Source organism: Hemiscyllium ocellatum, chromosome 15, assembly GCF_020745735.1.
Source record: "Hemiscyllium ocellatum isolate sHemOce1 chromosome 15, sHemOce1.pat.X.cur, whole genome shotgun sequence".
Taxonomy (NCBI): Eukaryota; Metazoa; Chordata; class Chondrichthyes; order Orectolobiformes; family Hemiscylliidae; genus Hemiscyllium; species Hemiscyllium ocellatum.
This window is the reverse complement of record NC_083415.1, coordinates 10,216,268-10,239,119: the sequence shown is the minus strand read 5'-3', so window position 1 is coordinate 10,239,119 and position 22,852 is coordinate 10,216,268. Positions and strand designations below refer to the sequence as shown.

General features: G+C 43.0%; 1 protein-coding gene across 2 annotated transcripts in view; it reads right to left on the bottom strand.

Annotated features, from left to right (window-relative positions):
• The window catches only part of cass4 (Cas scaffold protein family member 4), a 106,933-nt gene that overhangs the window by 15,780 nt on the left and 68,301 nt on the right, over positions 1-22,852 (bottom strand). For both annotated transcript variants that reach the window (XM_060836273.1, XM_060836272.1), the window contains exon 3: positions 2,489-2,602. In XM_060836273.1, coding sequence (XP_060692256.1) covers positions 2,489-2,602 — 114 coding nt within the window. The remainder of the gene's footprint in view (positions 1-2,488; positions 2,603-22,852) is intronic.

The following is a 22,852-nucleotide window of genomic DNA, read 5'->3' as shown; positions in this document are numbered from 1 at the left end:
TTCTCTTCAGAGGGTCAGTGTGGTCTTGTTGTGCCAAATGGCCTGCTTCCACACTGTAGGGATTCTATGAGGGATAATGGTGTTACATCTATGATCTACACAGACCATCAGTCTATTACATTAATATTCGTTATCCAGGGAGTTCTCAACATAATCTTGGTGGGTCACTATTAGTTACTGATAAGGATCCTCTCACTTCTCAACAAACATCTCTCTCTCATCTTCAGTTGTCCTCGATCCTTCCTTCATTTACCCTTTTCCCAAACTATATTAACCTCTTGCCTACAGCCTGTCACCTGGCCTCTCCCCCACATTCAGCTGCTCCTCTGCCCGTCCTGGATTGTCCCTATCCCCGTTCCACCAGTTATTCCTCGTCACTGCCCTCAATTATCCTTGCCAGTTACCCCCATCCTGAGTGATCTCTCCCAATTGCCTTCAGTTCGCCAGCCTCTCTCTAACTTGACTGCCTCAGTTTCCCTACCATTGTCTGGAGTTACCCCTTTCCAATCTCACAGCTTGCCCCTCCTGCCACCACCAACCCATCCACATGTAGGACCAAATTTTATAATGGGACTTCTTTCACTGGAGCATAAGAGGTTGAGAGGTGACTTTACAGAGGTTTATAAATTCACGAGGGGTATAGATAGGGTTAATGGTAGGTGCCTTTACACTAGGATGGGGGATTTCAAGACATTTTCTTTTAAGGTGAGACTAGAGATATTTAATACAAGCCATGAGGGGCGAAGTATTTACAAAGAGGATGTTTTGCGTGTGGAATAAGCTTCCTGGGGAAGTCGTGGATTTCAGTACAATTACAATGTTTAGAGGACACGTAGATTTGTAGGTGAATAGGAAAGTTTTGGAGGGACAAGGGCCAGGAGGCAGGTGGGACTAGTTTAGTTTAAGATTATGTTCAGCATGGACTGGTTGGACCGAAGGGTCTGTTTCCATACTGTATGAATCAATTCACATCTGAGAGGTTTTGGTGATACTTGAACCCCTGACTCTCTCAGTGCTGGAACAGATGGTCTATGGAACAAGCAACGTTGCCAAATTCCGTTTCTTGTCTCCCTTCCCTTCCCCACCAAGTACATTGAGTGATCAGGTGTCTTTTGCCTCCTCCAGGACTGCTCTCTGCCTTGTTTCACCTGCATTCTTCCTGGAGCCTCCTGACTCCTACTCAGTTCCTCATCACAAAGAATGGAACAAGTGTGGGCCACATTTTGAAAAAAAATTGAGAACCTCTGACCAGCACAGATATTGCTGCCAGCAACTGACTGAAAACAGACTCTGAAAACTGTGGAGTTAAAAAATGTGCATAAATTATCCGTGCGTGAGGGTGAGCTCTGAGATCTAAAATCTGTTCCTAAGTATTGAGATGTAGATTCAAACAGTAATTGGCAAAAATTTCCATAAATTTAAAACTGTTTCTTAAACAAAGTTTTATCAATTGTGTCTTTGTCTTTGAGATTCAGCTCTCCTTTGCTTTAGTTTGACTTTGTGAAATACCAGTGAGCGTTAAGGTCCCAGAGTTTTAACCATTTGAAGACTTTGACTCTAATCTGTACTGAGCTAGCTGTACAAATGGTCACAGGCCTGGGAGCGTAAATCACAGACTGTGTTGTTCAATATCCAGTGGTCCTATCTAGACGTTCTGTACATTCGACTGAAATTAAGATTTGCATCTACTGTGTTGCAGACAAAAACTTCAGATGCTGGAATCCAAAGTAGACCAGCAGGAGGCTGGAAGAACACAGCAGGCCAGGTAGCATCAGGAAGTGGAGAAGTCAACATTTCAGGGATACCTCTTGTTCAGGACTGTGTTGTAGTATTGTCAAATTCCTGCTAAAAGCTCACATCTAAAGAATAGCCATTTGTGTAAGGGAGAAGGGATCAGGAATCACCAATAGATCCATATGCAGTAAAAGTGAACACCTGCAAAGGCAGTTGAGGAATCACCGTGATTTGGGGAATCTCCACTTTATAAGCTGGATGGCATACTCTTCACAGGCCCTAGATGGGCCAAATGGCCTGCTTCCACAATGTAGGGAGTCTACGAAATGTAATAGGAAATTTAGAAGTAACCCCATCACCCAAAGAGTGAGAGTGTGGAACTTGCTACCACAGGAAATGGTTAAGACAAATAGTACAGATGTATTTAAGGGGAAACCAGACAAACACATAAGGGAATAAAAAGCAAAGGAACTACAAATGCTGTAAAGCAGAAATGAAAACAATAATTGCTGGAAAAGCTCAGCAGGTCTGGCAGCATCTGTAGAGAGAAATCAGAGTTAACATTTCAGGTTGAGTGACTATTCCTCATAACATCTGAGGGAAAAGGGAATAAAGGGTTACAATGATAGTTTTATATAAGAAAGGACAAGAGGAGGTTCCGTTAGAGCACAAAACGCTGAGATAGGCTGTTTGCAATGAATGCTTTCCTGCTGTGTATCCAATATTTGTTGATTGTTGGGTTTCTTTACATTACCTGGCTGTGCTGGATTCCAGGAGCAGAGGATGGTGGAATATCATATGCATCAGCATAAGGTCCAGACATTGAGTTAAGGAGGGATGCCTGACCCACTCTGGGAAGAGTAGATGCCTACAGATAAAACAGAAACAACATTGTTACGAGTAAATACAGACACTGCTCATACAATCGAAATGGAGATCTGTGATTTGTCACAATGAGGTCTGTACTTCTTTCTGTGTCATGATGATGAAGATGAAATTCTTCTCAAACACCATCTCGTTGTCTCCCATCCTCTGATATTCTTCTCATTCCACATAGTGTAACATCAAATGCTATTATTGTAGAAGAAAATCATTGAACCCCACTCAAAATGTTGCATTTTATAACCAAGGGTTGGGGATAAAGTGAATGAGTAAAACTCTGTACCCAGGCATTGAGACATCTTGGGATCCTGTAGTCCACCTCTGAAGCTCAGTTAGGCTTACTAATATCATTCAATCAGGAATTACTGAGCATCATAATGTTCCAGGGCACTCTGGAGGAGGTCAGGGATCTCATCTTCTCTGACTAACAGAGACTAGATGTTCCAGATTATAATTCAAAAATGGGCGATATTCCAATGTGGTTGTCTTCATCACATCAAGCTCATGATAAAAGGATGAACTTGATTAGTGCTCAGGTCTAACAAATCTTGCCCTGGATAAGTTATTCTCTGGTAGCAGACGGAAGTGGGTACTGCAGATGCTGGAGATTAGAATCAAGATTAGAGTGGCGCTGGAAAAGCACAGCAGGTCAGGCAGCATCCGATGAGCAGGAAAATCGATGTTTCAGGCAATAGACCTTCATCAGGAATGAGGCTGGGAGCCTCAGGGTTATCTTTCCATACCTGAGGCTCCCAGCCTCATTCCTGGTGAAGGGCTTTTGCCCGAAACGTCAATTTTCCTGCTCATCGGATGCTGCTTACCTGCTGTGCTTTTCCAGCGCCACTCTAATCTTGACTCTATTCTCTGGTAGCAGCACTGCAATAGTCTCCCCATGTTACAAGACTCACACACGCATTGGATAGACTGCTGACTGCCAACACTGTCGAGAGTCACATATTCATTGTGATCACTTGAGAAAGCTAACTGGAGAATGACTCAGTCATAGCACTAAACCTTCAGTAGGAAAGCCTGCCCGAAGCAGAGAGAATAGCAAGGAAAGCAAACACACAAATCAAATCAATGTTTTAATTTTAATTTTAAATATAAGGATCTTGCTTTCATTTAGCCCTTTTCACAATCTGTGGACATCCCAAATCACTGTCCTAACTTTTAAAGAGTTCTGAAGTGTGATCGTTATTCTGATAACCTTACGTTATCTTGAGGATGGTGACTTAAAAGAATCTCTGGGATTTACATATTAATAAACCGAAACTTTAAACCGATTCTAAAAGATGAAAGACTTAAAACAATCCAGGTTTGTTCAATATATCATTTCACTTGCATGACATTGTAATCTTTTGCTATAAATTCTGTGTCTTATGGCCTCATTCTCCACAATCACCTGATGAAGGAGCAGCGCTCTGAAAGCTAGTGCTTCCAAATAAACCTGTTGGACTATAACCTGGTGTGGTGTGATTTTTAACTCTGTCCACACCAGCTCCTTCACATCATATTCTGATGAAGGAAGAGTGGCACCCAATTTGCGCAAAGCAAGCTCCAAAGAGAAAGTGATAATGAACAAGTGATATTTTTAAGTGATATTCACTGAGGAATAAATATCCTGAAAACGCCCTGTCCAGGAAAATGCCCTGTCCTCTTCTTTGAATAGTGTTGTGGGATCGTTTACAGGGCAGGAGGGTGGATTAAAAAACATCGCATTAGAAAGACGTGAAAAATGAATGGACATTATGTATTAATAACAGAATACCTTTCTCCTGATTGCTCACAGTATTGTCCTGGGCAATCCTGCTGAATAGTAACCCTAACGGGACATTGTGCATTCCACTGGAGTGTCAGCCTAGCTTGTGTGCTCAAAACGGATCTGAGCCACCAATATTCACACTCGGGGCAGACGTGCTGCCTATAATAACCCACCACTAACACTGAAATTCATAATATTTGTATTTTTTTTCTGCATTGTTAAGCCAAATGGGGGTGTTGAAAGCAGCCAATCAGCCCATTGAATGCACATCAAAGATCATTCCAGGTATGCAGATCCATCCCCCCACCATATCCCTGTAACCCTGCATTTCCCATGGCCAACCCACCTGAACATGCCTGAATACTATGGGCAATTTAGCATGGCCAATCCACCTAAACTGCACATCTTTGGACTGTGGGAGGAAACCAGAGTTCCCAAGGAAACCCATGCAGACGGGGCGAAGAATGAGCAAACTCCACACAGACAGTTGTCCGAAGGTGGAATTGAACCCTGGTCCTTGGCAATTTGAGAGACAGCAGTGTTAACCAATGTGCCAGCCCACTGATATTGGGGAACGGTGGGCGGTGATGGCCTAGTGGCGTTATCACTGTGTATCTGTGTAGGGATATCAACGTAAAGTGTCAATGTAGGGTATATCAGTATGCAGTGTCAGATTTTTTTTTGTGTTGTATTTCAGTGCGGGCTGGAATCGAACCCTGGTCCCTGATGCTGTGAGGCAATTGTGCCAACTGCTGAGCCACCATGCAGTTCAAGGTGATTCACAACCTCTCACTCTGACTCTGTGTCCCTGCCTGCTTGGAACTGACCTCTTCACACATCACTGCAGACATTGGCCTATAAAAGGCTCACCCGCACTACACATATTCCCAGAGTATTCATCACATGACATCCCGTTAGGGTTGCCACTCAGCCAGGATTGCCCAGGACAATACTGTGAGCAATCAAGAGAAAAGTATTCTGTTGTTAATACATAATGTCCATTCATTTTTCATTTCCATTGGACTTTTTGTTCACTAATGTCAACAAAAACATTCTGGGGAAAAGAATTCCTGTCTGGCTGACTTGTCAAGAATTAACCAATCAGAAAACAGAAGTATGTGTGCTTTCTTCTCGGCTGGATAGACAGCGCACAGAGAGCTCCGCCATGTCAACTGACCAATGGCAGCATGCTGGGGCAGTAGTGAGCAGTTCGAGGTCATGTGATGGAAATTCAAGGAATACATCCAACAGAATTGACAACACACCACTCCCTACTAACTTCCCATACCCATACTTTTATCTATGGGTCACTAGGTACATCTACTCTGACAATAAACAACTCAATCACTGGTGACTGTCAGTCAAACAGCCTTGTTTTTCCCAACATTATTACAAAGAAGTGTTCAAAATGCTTGACAGAAAATTTGCTCTTTTCCTGTCTTGCCTGTGATAGGGTTCAGGAATGGAATCTCAATATCCTCCAGTCTACAGAATATTTCTGAACACTTGGCAATACTGACCTGTATCCTATCATTTGTTTCTCTTTGTGTAGCAATAGATCGTCAATGCTAATTTATTGCTTAAATTTACGATAATTTATAGGGTATTACAGCAAAGAGCCCTATTCAGAGTCTGATTATGACAGTCACTGCCTTCATACTGCTCCACACTGGTGAATTTATATTGAGATTCTTAGTTGCTAAGGAAACTAGTGAGGTTCAATGAATATTCTGAGCTTTGCTGCAAATTAGTCTCTGTTAGAGAGGGATGAGAGAGCACGAGCTAATGCAGTGTGGATTTAAACAAGGCTGCATTGTGTTCCATGCAGGGTGACCGAGGGTGACTGAGACATTGGGCAGAGGTCTAGCTCCTTTATTTTGTGGGGCTGCTGAGCCACTTGCATTACAGAGTTGCTCTCTTTTGTTTGCTGCTTTGAATAGCAGTTTGTTTTAGAGAACAGGCTGAAAAAATGCTGGTGGAAACATGCCTTTGGTATGTGAGAACTGTCCACCAGATAGACTGGGAAAGTCAGAAGCAGAGTAATTTTGATTCCCTGGCAAAAGTGGGTCAGACCACCTGCTGGCTCAGTTGCTCTCTCCAAACCTTCATTCTTTATTCTCACCACACTTTAGAAGATGATGCTTGGTATGCTTACCTTTATTGGTCAATACATTGAGTGGGGATGTCATGTTGGGACTTGTATGGGACATTGATTAGGCCACTTTTGGAGTATTGTGTTCAATTCTGGTCACCCTGCTAGCAGAAGGCTGTGAAATTTGAAAAGGTTCAAACAAGATTTACAAGGATGATGCCAGGACTGGAGGTTTTGAGTAAAGGGAGAGGCTGAATAGACTGGGGCTATTTTCCCTGGAGTGTCGGAGGCTGAGGGATGACCTTATAGAGGTTTATAAAATCATGAGGGTCGTGAATAGGGTAAATAGTCAACGGCTTTTCTCCAGGCTAGGGAAGTCCAAACTAGAGGACATAGGTTTAGGGCGAGAGGGGAAAGAATTAAAAGTGACCGAAGGGACAACGTTTTTGTGCAGAGGGTGGTGCACGAATGGAACGTGCTGTCAGAGGAAGTGGTGAACGCTGGTATAATTACAAGGTTTAAAAGTCATCTGGATGGAAACATGAAAAGGAAAAGAGTTAGAGGGATATGAGCCAAATGGTGGCAAATGGGACTACAGTAATTTAGCATTTCTCGTCAACATGGGCAAGTTGGATTGAAGGGCCTGTTTCCAAGCAGTATGACTCTTTGATTCTGTGACCTTTATTGTTTAAAGTCGCATGACTGATTAGGCCAGCATTTGTTATCTAAACCAAATTGCTCTTGAACTAAGTGGTTTGTCAAGCCATTTCAGAGGGCAATTAAGAATTAACCACATTGCTGTGTCACATGTAGGTGAGACAAGTTAAGGACAGCAGACTTCCTGTTCGAAAGGACATTCTGACCCAGATAAAGTTTTCCTGACAACCGATGGTTGTTACGCAATCACCATTAGGTTAGATTTGTTGAATTTCAGATTTTATTGAATTTAAATTTCAAACTCAGATCTCTCCAGCTCAATGTCCTGAATTATCATTCTCGTGACATTACCACAACTCAGCCTCTCATTCCTGTCCTCCTGTGCCAGTGCACGACAAGAAACTACATCAATGTAGATATGATATCATACTCAGAACAAGTGAAACCACCGTACAACCTCAAATTATCAAGGATTGGTTTCACTGCTAAACCAAAACCAAACAGCCCCACTGGGACTGGATCTGGAGATTCTGTTCTGTACCCTATCAGAAGCAGTGCAATCAATTTTGAGCACCACGCCCCCACCCCCAATATAATGACCTGATTAATTGAGCACACTAAAATGGTAGAAGGATTTGATGGAGTCTCTATATCTGCCCTCTTTACCCTGGATGAGGAAGTTAAGTACAAAGGAGACAAAATTAAATCCATGCTCTCTTGGTATGAAATCACACAAAATCTAGAAACCAAAAAGTAGCAGATGATGAGTCAAATTGAGATTTGAGACTAACTACAGTTAAAAGCTAGTTATCACTCAGAGTGTTGTGTGATTGAATCATCAATTCTATTTTAAGCACCTTCTTTACCAAAGACCTTTAACTGAGGGAATGTTAACACCAGAACCTTCAGTTCAACCTGAGAGCCAGTCAGAGGGTCTACCTGAATTGTATGTGGGGCTTGGAGGCTATATAGGAGAAAGTGAGGACAGCCGATGCTGGAGATCAGAGTCAAGATTGTGATGCTGGAAAAAGCACAACAGGTCAGGCAGCATCTGAGGAGCAGGAGACTCGACATTTTGGGCATAAGCCCCTCATCAGGAATTGTAGAAAAAGGAGAACTTCTTCTGGGTAGGCATCCTTGGAAGAGGCTTTGCAGTGGGGTTGAAATCAACTAGGAGAAAGTGAGGACGGCGGATGTTGGAGATCAGAGTTGGGAGTATGGTGCTGGAAAAGCACAGCAGGTCAGGCAGCATCTGAGGAGGAGAGAAATCGATGTTTCGGCATAAACCCTTCATCAGGAAGTTCTGATGAAGGACTTATACCTGAAACATCAATCCTCCCACTCCTTGGATGCTGCCTGACCTGCTGTGCTTTTCCAGTACCACACTCTCAGCTTGGACGCTACATAGCGGCACTGTGGGCGGCACGGTGGCACAGTGGTTAGCACTGCTGCCTCACAGCGCCTGAGACCTGGGTTCAATTCCCGACTCAGGTGACTGACTGTGTGGAGTTTGCACATTCTCCCCGCGTCTGCGTGGGTTTCCTCCGGGTGCTCCGGTTTCCTCCCACAGTCCAAAGATGTGCGGGTCAGGTGAATTGGCCATGCTAAATTGCCCGTGGTGTTAGGTAAGGGGTAAATGTAGGGGTATGGGTGGGTTGCGCTTCGGCGGGTCGGTGTGGACTTGTTGGGCCGAAGGGCCTGTTTCCACACTGTAAGTAATCTAATCTAATAGCTTATATATGAGAACATGTACAAGTTAGCTCTGGAAATTCTGATCTTCTTTTGAGAACAACACTTGGAGTTTTATTTCTTTGGGATAGCTACCAAATATTCTTTGAGACATCTTTGAGACCTCCCCTCAATCTACAACATGGTTGTGTTTAATTGACTGTCAAACCCTGCTCATTAGATTTCTGATAACCAACCTCGCATGACCCATGGAGTGAGGTGAAGGGAGTCATTTGAGAATCAAGGGCCCTGCAATATAATGTCTGTGATCAGGGAGCGTCAGGCCCAAGTCAACCCTCTGTGATAGAATCCATCTGTAACATCTAAAGGAATGGGGAAACCCTACAGAGGACCATGGGTCTCTCCATAGCAATAAATCTACAATGAGAAATGAGGGAGTGCTGCACTGTCATCTTCTAGATGGTAAAAGGTAAATTCGCTATGGTCTTACCAGACCATCGGGATTAGAGTGAGATGATTGGTGGTGGTTTAACCTGACGGTTACCATCACTCAGGTGAGAGGAGAGGTTGTGAAGGAGAGTCCTTTATGATAACCTCAGCCAGTGTGGGAATTGAACTGACTGGTGTTATCATTGTTCTGCATCACAAACCAACTGAGCCAGCCAATCCCTCCTTTCTGAAGAGATTTGATTAAATATGCCATAGCCCCAGCTGAATGCCTTCTGTGGAATGTAAAGATCCCACGGTACAATCTCACCAAGAATAAGGAGATTCCCCCAAAGTCCTGAGCAACCTGTGTTTCTCAAGCACATCATCTGGTCATTGTCTTAATGCTGTCTGTGGGAACTATTTTTGGTTGTATACTATAGCAGTAGCCATGCTTAAAGTTACTTTGAGATGCAAATGTTCTTAAGCAAGACTGGAAAAGGGAGGAATGAACAAAAGGGAGGGCCTGAGGTAGGATGGAAGGAAGGAGAGACAACTGAGAGATGATCGTACAAGGTTAAAGGGAAGATCCAAATCTACTGTCTCCCCGATCTCTGCAGCAATCATTACGTTGTCACAAGGAAACTGACAAAGATGATGGGTCCCATGTCCTGAAACATATAGTGTATTGGCTTCACACAGGGGTTGGGTAAATTCATGGACCTCACCCTCTTGGCTCTGTCTCTTTCAGTGGTGTTACTGCCTCAGCATCATCATCTAGAGCTGAGATGAGGAGAGATTTTGTCATTCAAAGTGTTGTGGATGTTTGGACTTTAAACTAAGCTGAGGTAGACAGGCCTTTGCTCTGTCAGGGAATCAAAGATCATAGAATCCCTACAGTAAGAAAGCAGACCATTCGGCCCATCGGGTCCATAGCAACCCTCTCAAGAGCATCTCATCCAGACCCACCACTCAACCCATCCCATCCTATCATCATAACTCTGCATTTCCCGTGGCCAATCCACCAAGCCTGCACATCTCTCATCACTATGAGCAATTTAGCATGGCCAAGCCACCTAACCTGCACATCTTTGGACTGCGGGTGGAGGAAACCCATGCAGACAAGGGGAGAGTGTGCAAACTCCACACAGACTGTCGCCAGAGGGTGGGATTGAACAGAATCCCTGGTGCTGTCAGGCAGCAGTGTTAAGCCACCACTGAGCCACCATGTCACCCAAAGCATCGGGGTGCAGACTGGAAAATGGAAATGAGTCCACCAGCCACGTTCGTCTTGAGTCACAGAGCAGGCCTGGTGGACAGTATTGTAAACTCCTGTTCCTTTTTTCTTATTTTCTTACAGAAGGAGGGAGGGAGGGTGTGTGCTAAAAGTGTCATCTTTCCAGCTCCACACTGCCCTCTTTGGGGATCTGTATCAGGGCATAAAAAAGGAAAGTGGACCTACTATAATGGGTGCCACTCTAAATTCTCACCTGACCCAGTTAACGACTTAATGTTGTCAGACAACAGGAAATTTTGCCCTGCTTTTCAATTGCCCCCTTGCTTGAAGTCCTTTAGTTGCTAAAACATACTATTCAGCAGGATTGTAGACAGTTTCATGTATCTCGTACTGAAGCACAATAATTGAAGATGGTGTTGAGGGTGGAAGCCTGGGAAAGTGAGCACTTGGACAAAGCTGCTGGCTAAGATTTTTATTGTCCCAGTGGAGTCTTTTACACAGCGTGGACATCCACCCAGCAACATAGATTACTGTGGGAACTCCACTGTGAGTCAACAGGCTGTTACCGTCCAGCCCATTACACTAATCTTCTTGGGCATATGCTGAATATTGTGTGAAAGATTAACCTTTAAGGCATTTACTTTAAACCAGAGAATTGATACATACTTGACATCCCTGTGCAGTACTGTGGGAACTCTGAATTGTCTAATAGATGAAGCCCAATTCTAGATGGGGTGCCACCCAATAGTTATGTTCCCGGTTGAAGAGAGATGAACTGACTCCACTTCTTTCCTTAATCCTTCCCTTGGTTGGCTGCAACAAGGTTATTGTAAAAAGGATCCTTTCCCTCTTGGATACCTTCTCCCAGCCCAAATATATTTGTTTTAAAAGGAACCCTATTTAACCAAACTGAAAAAAGAGTGGATTTATTAACGACTAAGTGATAATTAAACATAATGAGACACTGATTAGTAACGCGAAAGAACCTGAAAGATAAAAGTAATAAAGTACTATTATGTAAATCAGTCTTTGGCTTGTCCATGACAAATAAGTTGTGAAACATTTCAGCTGTTAAGCTGAATAAATCTGATACCACTGGCTTTGGCAGTTACAGAGTTGTAGAGGCAGACTGCATGGAAACAGACCCTTCAGTTCAACCAGTCCATGCTGACCATAATCCCTAACTAAAGTCATGTCACCTGCTGCACTTGGTCCATACATTTCGTATTCATGTACTTATCTAAATGTCTTTTAAATGTTGCAACTGTACCCATATCTACCACCTCCTCCAGAAGTTCATTCCACACACGAAGTATTCCCAGGTTAAAACAAATGGCCTCTCATGTCTTTTTCAAATGTTTCTCCTTTCAATGAAAAATATGCCCGCTCGTCATGAAATCCTTCACCCTAGTGAAAAGACAGCTGCTATTCACCTTATAACGAGTAGCTGTTTGGAGATTCTTCTTTCTGCAGTCCGCTAAAAGGAGTTTATTCAGTTTCCTTTGGCAGAGGCTTGACTGATCACTTATTTGCAGCAATCAAAGAGAGACTATGTCTTTATCAGCTGTTTATACAGGGGTGTCTACAGAAAGTTCATATCTGTGCCCCTCTACAGCATACTTCAGCATTGTGGAACTTGAACCACCAGCCATCATGTAGCACGCCAGCTCTCTAGCTCTCTTGCACACAGAACCATAGTGTCATAGAGTTGTACAGCATGGCAACAGACCCTTCTGTCCAACTTTTCCATGCTGACCAGATATCCTAAATTAATCTAGTCCTATTGCCAGCATTTGGCCCACATCCCTTCCTATTAATATATCCATCCAGATGCATTTTTAAATGTTGTAATTGTACCAGGCTCCATTGCTTCCTCTGGCAGCTCATTCCATACACGCACCACCCTCTGTGTGAAAACGTTGGACCAATGGTTGCAGCTGATTTTTAATCCCCTTTCTTGAGTATTCCTGGAAGGATAAACAAGAAGCACGTCTTTTGCCTAAAGCTGACTTCCTTTCATCTCAAACCATGTCTGCAGGAAGGAACACAGACTACAAGAAATCACAGTTCAAGTTATGAACAGCAGCTCTCCCTTTGAAGTGTTGCTATCTTTGACACTGTTTGGGTGCAACATTCCATATGACTTCCATATGACTGTGGAACCAATGGAATCCACAGGGAGATTTTAGATACTAAACTTATTCCATTAGCCTTCTTTCAGTTTGTGCTTTTTAAAAGAAAAATATGTATATTGAAGTTAAAGTTTCAATATAACCACAAACCATTCAGACTATGGTCCATTGTCATGACAACTGATAGAAGTATCATATTTCAGATGAGATGTTGAACCACTCAAATGGATGTAAAAAATTAGTGTCCTGACAGATTGAACTAAAAACAGAAAGAACTACGAATGCTGGAAATCAGAAACAAGACCAAAAATTGCTGAAAAAACTCAGCAGGTCTGGCAGCATCTGTGAACAGAAATCAGAGTTAATGTTTCACGTCCAATGACACTTGAGATTAGAGAAATTGAGATTCTTTCAAAAAAGGCAAGTGTCCTGGCCAATATTTATCTTTCAACAAACATCATGAAAACAGATGATCTGGGTGGTGCATTTTGCTGTTTATGAACCCGTACTAATGTTCAAATTGACTGCCTTATTTTCTACATTGCACTACTTACTTTGAAAGTGCTTCATTACTTCTAAAGAGCTCTGGGTCATCCTGAAGTTTTGAAAAGCACTGCATATTGCTCCTGTCTTTTCCTTTCAGTAGTAATCCAGGTAATGGTTTGCTACAGTTAATTATTCTCACTCATTACATTGATTCTATGGACCTATTTTTCACTGACTTCTCATTTTCCTTTTTGTTGGAATGAGTCTATACTTTGGCAATGGAGAAATATTCTGCTCCAAACACATCTTTCCCTTCCTACTCCTCAACATCTGGAACTGCAGACCAACAGCTGGAGGTCACTGGCTGCAGATCAATGCTCCATATTTGAAGCGTGCATCATTTGTGTGGGGGATGGGGTTATTCAAACAGCCCTGGGTTTAATCGTCATCCATACCATATTGTAAACAACCCTTTGAGGACCAAATATTTGCAAAATGGATGTTGCATTTTAGATTGTGGACTGAAATGGGTAAAGTACTGTTTTAAAAATTAACAATTGCTTCACTTTTAGAACACATTACTGGAACTCATTTTGAGCTATGTTTGCACTGCTGTTTTGTTCAAGTTATGGGAGGGGAGAGGTAAGACAGCATGTCATCAAGTTGTGTGTGCAGAGTGAGATTCAGCTGGCAACAGATTACTGACCAGGTGTGTTGTGTGTGTGCGTCTCTTTCTCACTCTTTCTTTCTGCAGTGAAAATCCTGAAGGAAGCCAGTTATTTTCTCCCAGCAGTTACTGTAGAGACTTTACATGAGTGTACCAATCTCTCTGCGCAAAGCAGTGATAGAACCTGGAGAAAGTAGGTCAAAGAAGCCTTTGGGAAGCAGAGAAACATCTCATTGAATACTTTGGACTACTGAATATTTTATGCTTTTAAACCATGTTTCCCAGGTTTTTTTTCCTTTACCCATAACTCCATTTTTTTTTGCTTGCATGTGTCTGTAGCCATGTGTATGCGGTAGATTTAAAAGGGAAATTGTTTTAACTCGTCAAATTATATGCTGGTAGTTCATAGTTGTTTAGTTGTGATCAGAATTTATTTATTTTTAATAAATTGTCATTTATGTTAAGTACAGAAACCTGGTCAGTATTTTCTGTTAAACTCAGTCTGTCAAAGAAGAAAATTGGAGTCTTTCTGTATTTTGATTAAATCATTATTTAACTCTTGTGATGACCCCAGGTTCAGCATTGAAATTTTATTCCATTTGTGTTGTAACACGATGTAAATTAAAGCAACAGTTTAAACAATTGCAAACATGGATACAGGAACATGCCATTCAAACCCTTGCTTCTGTTCCCTGTCAGAACATGGCTGCCTGAATCAGGGCAAATAAGTAGTCCACTGATTGTCATGGTAAAGTCTCTAACACAAGAGTTGGCAAGTCATGTTGAGGTTGTACAGGACATTGGTGAGACCTCTTCTGGAACACTGTGTCCAGTTCTGGTTGCCTAGTTATAAGAAGGATATTATTAAGCTGAAGAGGGTTCAGAAGAGATTTACCAAGTTGTTAGCAGTTCTGGAAGGTTTGAATTATTTAAAAAAAGGCTGGATAGGCTGGGACTTTTTCACAGGGGTATAGGAGATTGAGAGACGATCTTACAGAAGTTTATAAAATAATGAGGGGTCTAGGTAGAGTTAATGGTGGTTATCTTTTCTCTGGGAGGGGGATTTCAAGACTAAGGGACACATTTTTAAGATGAGAGGAGAGAGCTTTAAAAAAGACATGAGGGGCAAATTATTTGTGGTGGTTCATGTGTGGGTACAATGATAACATTTAAAAGACATTTGGATAAGTACATGAACAGGAATGGTTTGAAGGGATATGTGCCAGGCACAAGCAGGTGGGACTAGTTTAGTTTGGGATTATGTTCGGCATGGACTGGCTGGACCGAAGGGTCTGTTTCTATGCTGTATGATTTTATGATTCTAATGACTCTGCGAAGACTGGGCATTTAGGTGAGATTCAAGAGCAGTTTTTTTTTCAGGAGAGGGAGAGAGGGGAAGGAATCCAACACAACAAGAAGTTACAATACTGACTGTATTTTTAATATTACAACTTTGCCTAAGTCAATATTAAAAATTAAATCAGCCCCAGCATTCACTACAGCTCACAGTAACGTTACATTGTCAAGCTGTTTGTAAACACAGAACTGTGAAACAAAGCTGTGCAACTTTAAAACCAGTAACTACTAATACGTGCACAAAGCACAGCCTCAGACACCTGCCCTGGGACAGCTGAGCATGTTTGCAATTACACCAGATATTTCACCCAAGTGGAAAAACACCCGCGCCCAAGGGAAATGATTCAGATTCCACAGCTAATCAACTGTCCCATTCCTATTGCACTCCATGAGTAAAGCAATGGGGTAAAAGCTATTCAGCTAACTCATAGAAATTCAGGGTCACGGGGTAAACGCAGGAAAACAGACATGAGGAATGTTGGATCCAGGTGAATGGTGGAGCAGGCTCGAGGGGCCAAATGGCCTACTCCTATTCCTATTTCTTATAGTCTGATGGTCCAACTAAGAGCGCTTTTGAGGGCATTTGAGAGTCAACCGTGTCACTGTGAGCTGAGAGTTATTCAGAAGCTAGAATAGCCAATGAACACCAAGAGGCTTAAAAGCAGTGTTTTAGAAAATCACTGCAAATTACATCAAAATTGAATTCATTTTACCTCACATTGAGTATTCGTTCCATGAGAAATCAGTGGCTGTAGAGCACAAGAGAAAAAAGGACAAAGAAGGAAACGAGTTAAAGAACAGAAGCAAACAGAAAAATTCCAGCCATTCAGCAAAAACAGTCAAGAAGGAAACAAAGTGATTAGCAGCGTCGAAGGTAAGTTTGGGCTCCTGGTGGTCTCTGCATCCAGCACAGATTTATGGAGGCGGTGGTGGAGAAGTGTTTGGGCCCAGCCTGAGGCAGCAGCGAGGTGGGCCACAACCAGACTCGTGACGGTGGCGGAGCTGAGTTTGGGCTGGTGCAGTACCCGGTGGCATCAGTGGTGTGTGCGTTGGCAAGGTCCAGTGAGGAGTCATAGTGTTGGGGGTGTTGGTGGAGGTGAGTTGGTGCCAAAGAGTGGGCATCTTTTGTTCCAGCGACAGTGGCAAAGGGGACTCGTACCCAGCCACCAGGCCCATGGCACATGAGGGAACACTTAACAAGAAGGACTGTAAAGTTAGACACTTCCTTTATTTCTTCATTTTTCTGCCTTTGTATTCAATGTTTTGGTTTATTTTTCTGTGTTTTAAGATGGACCAGAGTGTGGCGATACTATACAATACTTTTCAATGTGTTTTGTAACAAGATACACATGTCAATAAATAAACCAAAGCAAAATTTCACAGGGAAATATACTCAAATAGAGGTAGAGTTGAAAAGTGTGGGTGATGAAAAAGCATAGCCGTTCAGGCAGCATCCGAGGAGAGGGGAATCAACATTTTGAGCAGAAGCCCTTTATTCCTGATGAAGGGCTTATGCCCAAAACATCAATTCTCCTGCTCCTCAGATGCTGCCTGACCAGCTATGCTTTTCCAGTATTACACTTTTCGACTCTGATCTCCAGCATCTGCAGTCCTCACTTTCTCCTTCAAATGGAGGTAGTCACCAGACAGATGTGTATAAATCTAGAGAAACATGTACATACAGAGTATTTAGTAGGTTCTTGTGCACTGTTCATCATCACCCCATGCCAGTCTTTGGCAGCATTTTGACAACACTCAAACTTTGACAGGCATCGTTCATCCTGTATAATTGTCAGAAAATTATTGTATGAAGCAAGAGGAAGTCTAGCTACCTCGTGAACACCACATCGCTGATACACATCCGGCCACATCATAAATGTGTCTATTCATCGTGGACCAAGCAACTTCTTGTTTACAAGACATTGCAAACAGTGAAGCAAGAATCCACAAAGCAAACCATCGTGCGGCAAAGTTGTTACTGAGCAGACACTGACGAGCACTATCTTCCTCACCATGAGAAAGGGCACTGCCAGTTTTAGGTCAGTTTCAGTCAACACATTTCTAATGAAATCCATGAAAAGAACTGAAGACAATTACTCAGGGCATCTGCACTATCGAGCCATTGTTTGCGTGTGAACAAGAGTTCCTTATCTTTTTTTCAATAAATTGTGGGTGTGTTGCTTTTATGGCTGAATTACCATATAATAGATAATGGGCTGAGATCTGTAAGACAGAGGAGTGCGGTGTTTATCAGACACAGTCATAGTCAGGGCCCTGAGCTGACATCTGCCAGTCAGATCACATGAACAGAAGTTGTTTCCAGATAAAACAGACTTTTAAAAAAAAGACTTCCGAAGGCTGAATTATCTCAGTGGAGATGTGTCGATTTTTCAAAGCTGAGGGCGTAAAGAGAGGTCAATAAGTGGTTTGGGAATAGGCTCCATAACCTGATCCAAATGTCCATCCACTCCCACTCCCCAGGAAAACTGCTCTTGTTGATGGGTGGTTTTTATTACTTAAATACAGAGAAGGCAGTTACCATCACTCACACACACGTATTCCTGGTTTTTGTCTCATTGAAATACATTAATTCCTTCCTAATTAGCTGCACTGGAATGTCTGCTAGTGATCAATGACTTCAATGACCCAGGGAATGCAATGACCAACAGGGTAAGGAGTGGGTGCTTCTCAATAGTAATTGAGCAGCCAAGGCCCATGTCAGGACTCAGTGCCAGAACCCAGTTGATGCAATTAATTCAATCCATAGATGCAACCAGGATCTAGGACACAAGATTAGATTCCCTACAGTGTGGAAATAGCTCTTCGGCCCAACAAGTCCACACCAACCCTCTGAAGAGTAACCCACCCAGACCCATTTCCCTCTGACTAATACAACTAACACTATGGGCAATTTAGCATGGCCAATTCACCTGACCTGCATATCTTTGGACTGTGGGAGGAAACCAGAGCACCCAGAGGAAACCCACGCAGACACGGGGAGAATGTGCAAACTCCACACAGACAGATACCCGAGGCTGGAATCAAACCCGGGAACCTGGCGCTGTGAGGCAGCAGTGCTAACCACTCAGCCACCGTGCCACCCTAAACTCCTGGGCAGTAAAACTTTCCACCTTGGCATGGTGATAGAAGGTAAATAGATACAATACCCAGAGCTAAGTGATTCTACAACCTACGGATCAGATCTAACCTCTGTAGTCCAACCACATCTGGTCCTAAATGGTGGTGAATAAGTAAGAACAACTACAAGAGGATGAAGCTGATATCCTTATACTCAACAGCACCAAAACAACATTACCAAAATACAAGGCTATGATATTTGTGTCCAGCTTCAGCCAGAGGTAACCAGTGGATGAGCCATCTCAGCCTCCTCTGGAGTTTCCCAGTGTCACACATGTCAGTCTTCAGCCAACTGGATTCACTCTAGACACGATACTAAGCAAAGGCTGAATGTACATGGTTGCAACTGCAAAGATGATAGGCCCTGACAATATTCCAGTGTAACACAAGAAGCCTTAGGTGCTAGAACTGGCCACGCGCCTAGCCAAGTTATTTCAGTATAGTTCGATACTAGCATTCATTTATCAGTGTATAGAATTGCCCAGGTACACGAAAAAGCAGGTCAAATCCAACCTGGCCAATTACCACCTCTGCTCTTTAGAAGGACAAGGCCTGCAGGTACTTGGGGAAACCACTTCCAGCAAATTCCCCTCCAAGCCACACAGCATCTTGACTTGGAAATCCATCTCCATTCCTTCAGTGTCACTGGGTCAATATCCTGGGTCTCCCTCTCTCCACTTGAGGTCTGCAGCACTTCAACAAGATGGCTCACCACACTTTCTCAAGGGCAATAAATAACCAGCAAAGCCTGCATTCCATGACTATAGAATCCCTACAGTGTGGAAGCAGGTCATTCGGCCCATCAAGCCCACATCGACCCTCCAAACGGCATTGCACCCATCCCCCTTCCACCTTATAACTCTACATTTCCCATGGCTAACCCACCCAGCCTGCACATCCCTGCTCACTATGGGCACTTTAGCATGGCCAACCACCTAACCTGCACAGCTTGAGACTGTGGGAGGAAAGCAGAGCACCCCCAGAGGAAACCCAAACAGACACGGGGGGGGAATGTGCAAACTCCACACAGGCTGAGGCTGGAATCAAACCTGGTTCCCTGGCGCTGTGAGGCAGCAGTGCCAACAACCGAGCCACTGTTCGGACCAAATAAGGAGAAAAGAGCAAACAGAAGATTCCAGGTCATAGCTGACATTTGTTACTCATTGTAGGAGCAATTTACTGCAGATGCTGGAATCTGTACTGAAAACAAAAAAGTGCTGGAAATCACAGCAGGTCAGGCAACATCCTTGGAGAGAGAACAAGCTAACGTTTCAAGTCCAGATGATTCTTCATCAGAGCCCAGCTGTGATTTGTTACTCATCCTTAGTTACCTTCAGAAGTTGGTGATTTCCCATTCCAAATTTTTAATTACAGCATAATACTGGTATATCACTATCGTAAGGGAAGGAGAAAAATAGACTGACCATACTCAATCAACTATGGAATAGACTGGTGGGATTTCAAATCCCTGCTGCACCCTAGTAATGTCAACACCTCAGGTAGTCGTCCACACAATTTACTCCCACGGAAGTTTATTATTTATTCCAAGGGGACTCTCGTGATGGAACAGGCTGCCAAAGGAAAAGCCCAGCATCTGAGCAGGACAATCAACATTTCAGGCATAAGCCCTTCATCAGGAAATGCCAAAGGAAACGGTCACAACCACTATTACTCCAAATCTTCAAGATGATCTTTCATTCTAAGAATCACCATATCAGCAACTCACACCTGGTTCAGCCAGCACTCCCCATTGAATCATTAGCGAAACAAAACCACACAACTGAATTAGAGGCCAAAGATGTCCTGGCCAATGTTCGTGCCTCAATCATGGTCACAAAGACAGATTTTCTGGTCATTATCACATTGCTGACTGCTATGTGAAACCTGACTGCTGCATACCTATATTTAAAGCATTTGATTGACAGTAAGGGTGCTGGAAGATCCCTGCTGGTTGGAAAACAATCACTACCTAAATGTAAGTCCGTTTTAGTACTCAGGTTATTCAACAGAATTCAAATCTTCAAACATTCATGATGAGATTTGAATTTGTGCTCTCTGGATCACTGGCTCTCTGCCACACACAATGACAGATGCCATAAAGTTGCAGGTGACCCCTGAGGGAAGTAATGGTCCATTTCTTTTACTGTTCAAACCTGATGGGAGACGTGTGAGGTGCTCACCCCCACAACTTGCAAGTGAAGTGATGGAAATGAACCAAACTATTACAAGTTGAGTCTATCTACCTCTACTGCCACCTCAATCCAAAACTACTCATGTTCCTTTGATTCAAGGAGTGTCATTCCTGAAAATTACAGTGATAATGTCGGCAGAACACCTCTGTACTGTGTATGCATTTGATTTCCTTATTCAAAAAAAGGTACACTTGTATTGGAGGCAGCTCAGAGAAGGTTGATTTAAGGGGTGGAAGAGTTGTGTTATGAGGATAGGTTGGGTGCATTGGTCCTATATTCATTGGAGTTTCTAAAGAATGAGAAGTGATCTTATTAAAACATATGGTTCTGAGAGTGCTTTACTGAATGGACTCTGAGAGGATATTACCTCAATGGATGAATCAAGAACCAGAGGGCAGAGTTCAATAAGAAGTGATCGCACTTAGTGATGAGGAGATTTTGTTTCTATCAGAGGGTCATTAATCCTTGGAATTCACCACTGCAGGGAGCAGTGGATCATTGGATATATTCAAGGTCATCAGAGACAGATTTTAATCTGAAAGATTATGAGGATAAACAGAAAAGTGGGCAAGGCCACAGTTTAGATCAACCATGATCTTAATGAATGGCCTACTCTTTTTCCTGCCTCGTTTGTTCTTGTACACCTCCTAGTTGGATGAATGATGAACTCACAGTTTTGGGGTTAGTGGGAGAGTGTTGAGTAGCCCCTCCCCAAATGCCTCCCATCCTCCGATTCAACCCTCACAGCAAACTCTTCTGAAATGGGATTGGTCTGGACCTCATAGTGAGGTCCACTCACCCTGATGTAGGGTTAGGAATGTCTGATCTTACTTGACCTACGTTCTCTGGGGCTACATTGGTTCTGTAATCAACAGGGAAACATGTACCCTCTACTTCAAGAGTCCTCACCCAGCACCACCCCATCCTCCTACAACCACCCTCAGGGCTCTAGTTTCACATTAACTAACAACATCTGGTTCATAAATAGAAAACAGGGCAAGGACATCCTGGAAACAACAAAGGACCGGTGCAATGGAGTCCTTAATTACTAATTGGATCATCCAATCTGTGAGAGTGACAATGGGAGGACCCAGTTAGATTACAGTACAGTAGACCCTTAGGATTGGTATCTGTTTTATGTGGAACATTACCAAGGTATTTGAAGGATTTATCAGCTTTGAATAGATTTCCTAATGGGTTTGAATGGATTGTAGAATAATTACAGCATGGAAACAAGCCATTCCACCCCTCATGTCCCTGCCAGCTCTCTGTGGCTCTGCTAGCCCAACCATGTCTCTTCAGGTAACTATCGCAGTCCCTTCTGCAATCCACAATCAAATGTGTCTCCAGTAGACTCACTGCTGGCAGCTCCTCTATCGTGGAAGTTCAATCGCCATTCTCCCAGAGATCCAGCTGTTAGCAGTTTGTAGAAGCAGGAAATTCCAACTGGCTTTGAGAAACACTTAAAAAAAACCCCACTTCCACTGATTTCCACAGAGAATGTGAAGTGAGCTTTCTAAGTGCAGGCGACCAGACCTTGTTATGAAAACCCTCCAGACCAATTCCCAGGGTAGACCAGTTCCGGAACATGCTCTCAGTTTAATGTAAAGACATGAAGCATTGTCAATCATCATTGTGTGTGGGAACAGGAAGGCATGTACACTTGAGTGAGGGTGAAGTAATTTTGAAGCCTACTCACTCTTTTCATGTTCATTTCCTTTAAATCCTGACCTGGAGGCACAGACTCCTGCATGGATTCAATTACACAGAAACATTGGAGTACCTGTAGGCCATTCAGCCCATCAGGTCTGCCCCCAACCCTTAATTAGATCGTGACTGATCACCTACCTCAAAGACAATTTCCCATACTTTCCCCATAATCTTTGATGTCATTCATCTCCAGGAAAATACCATAAAAAATGCTCAAGGTTTTAGCTTTCACAGTCCCTGGGATAAGGAAATTCTTTACGTGTGGTGGGCTACTCAATCATAGAGGCCCATTGCCCTCAAATCCCTTCCCATATCCATGTGCTTTCCATTTTCTCTTGTGTAATTATTAAGGGTTTTAGTAGCTCTGTGTGCCAAACCACCCCACCAGTAGAAATGAGGTTCACTGTTCCTACAGCTCTACCATATAACTTAGCACAGGCTAGACGTCAAGTGGTTAGGTCAGTGTTTAGGTAACAATTATATGTTTATAACAGGAAATAGCTTTGTCTCTTAGACTGCCAAATTAATCATTGCTTTAATTTTAACAGGTAGGAATATAGAATAGATTTTAGTATCAATGATGTTGCTTTTAAATGGGGGGGGGGGGGGGGAAGTATCTAACTATAATGCTATAAAGACAGGTTGGTGAGGATGGGAAAACACAGAGAACACTGGAGGAATAGAGACGGGGG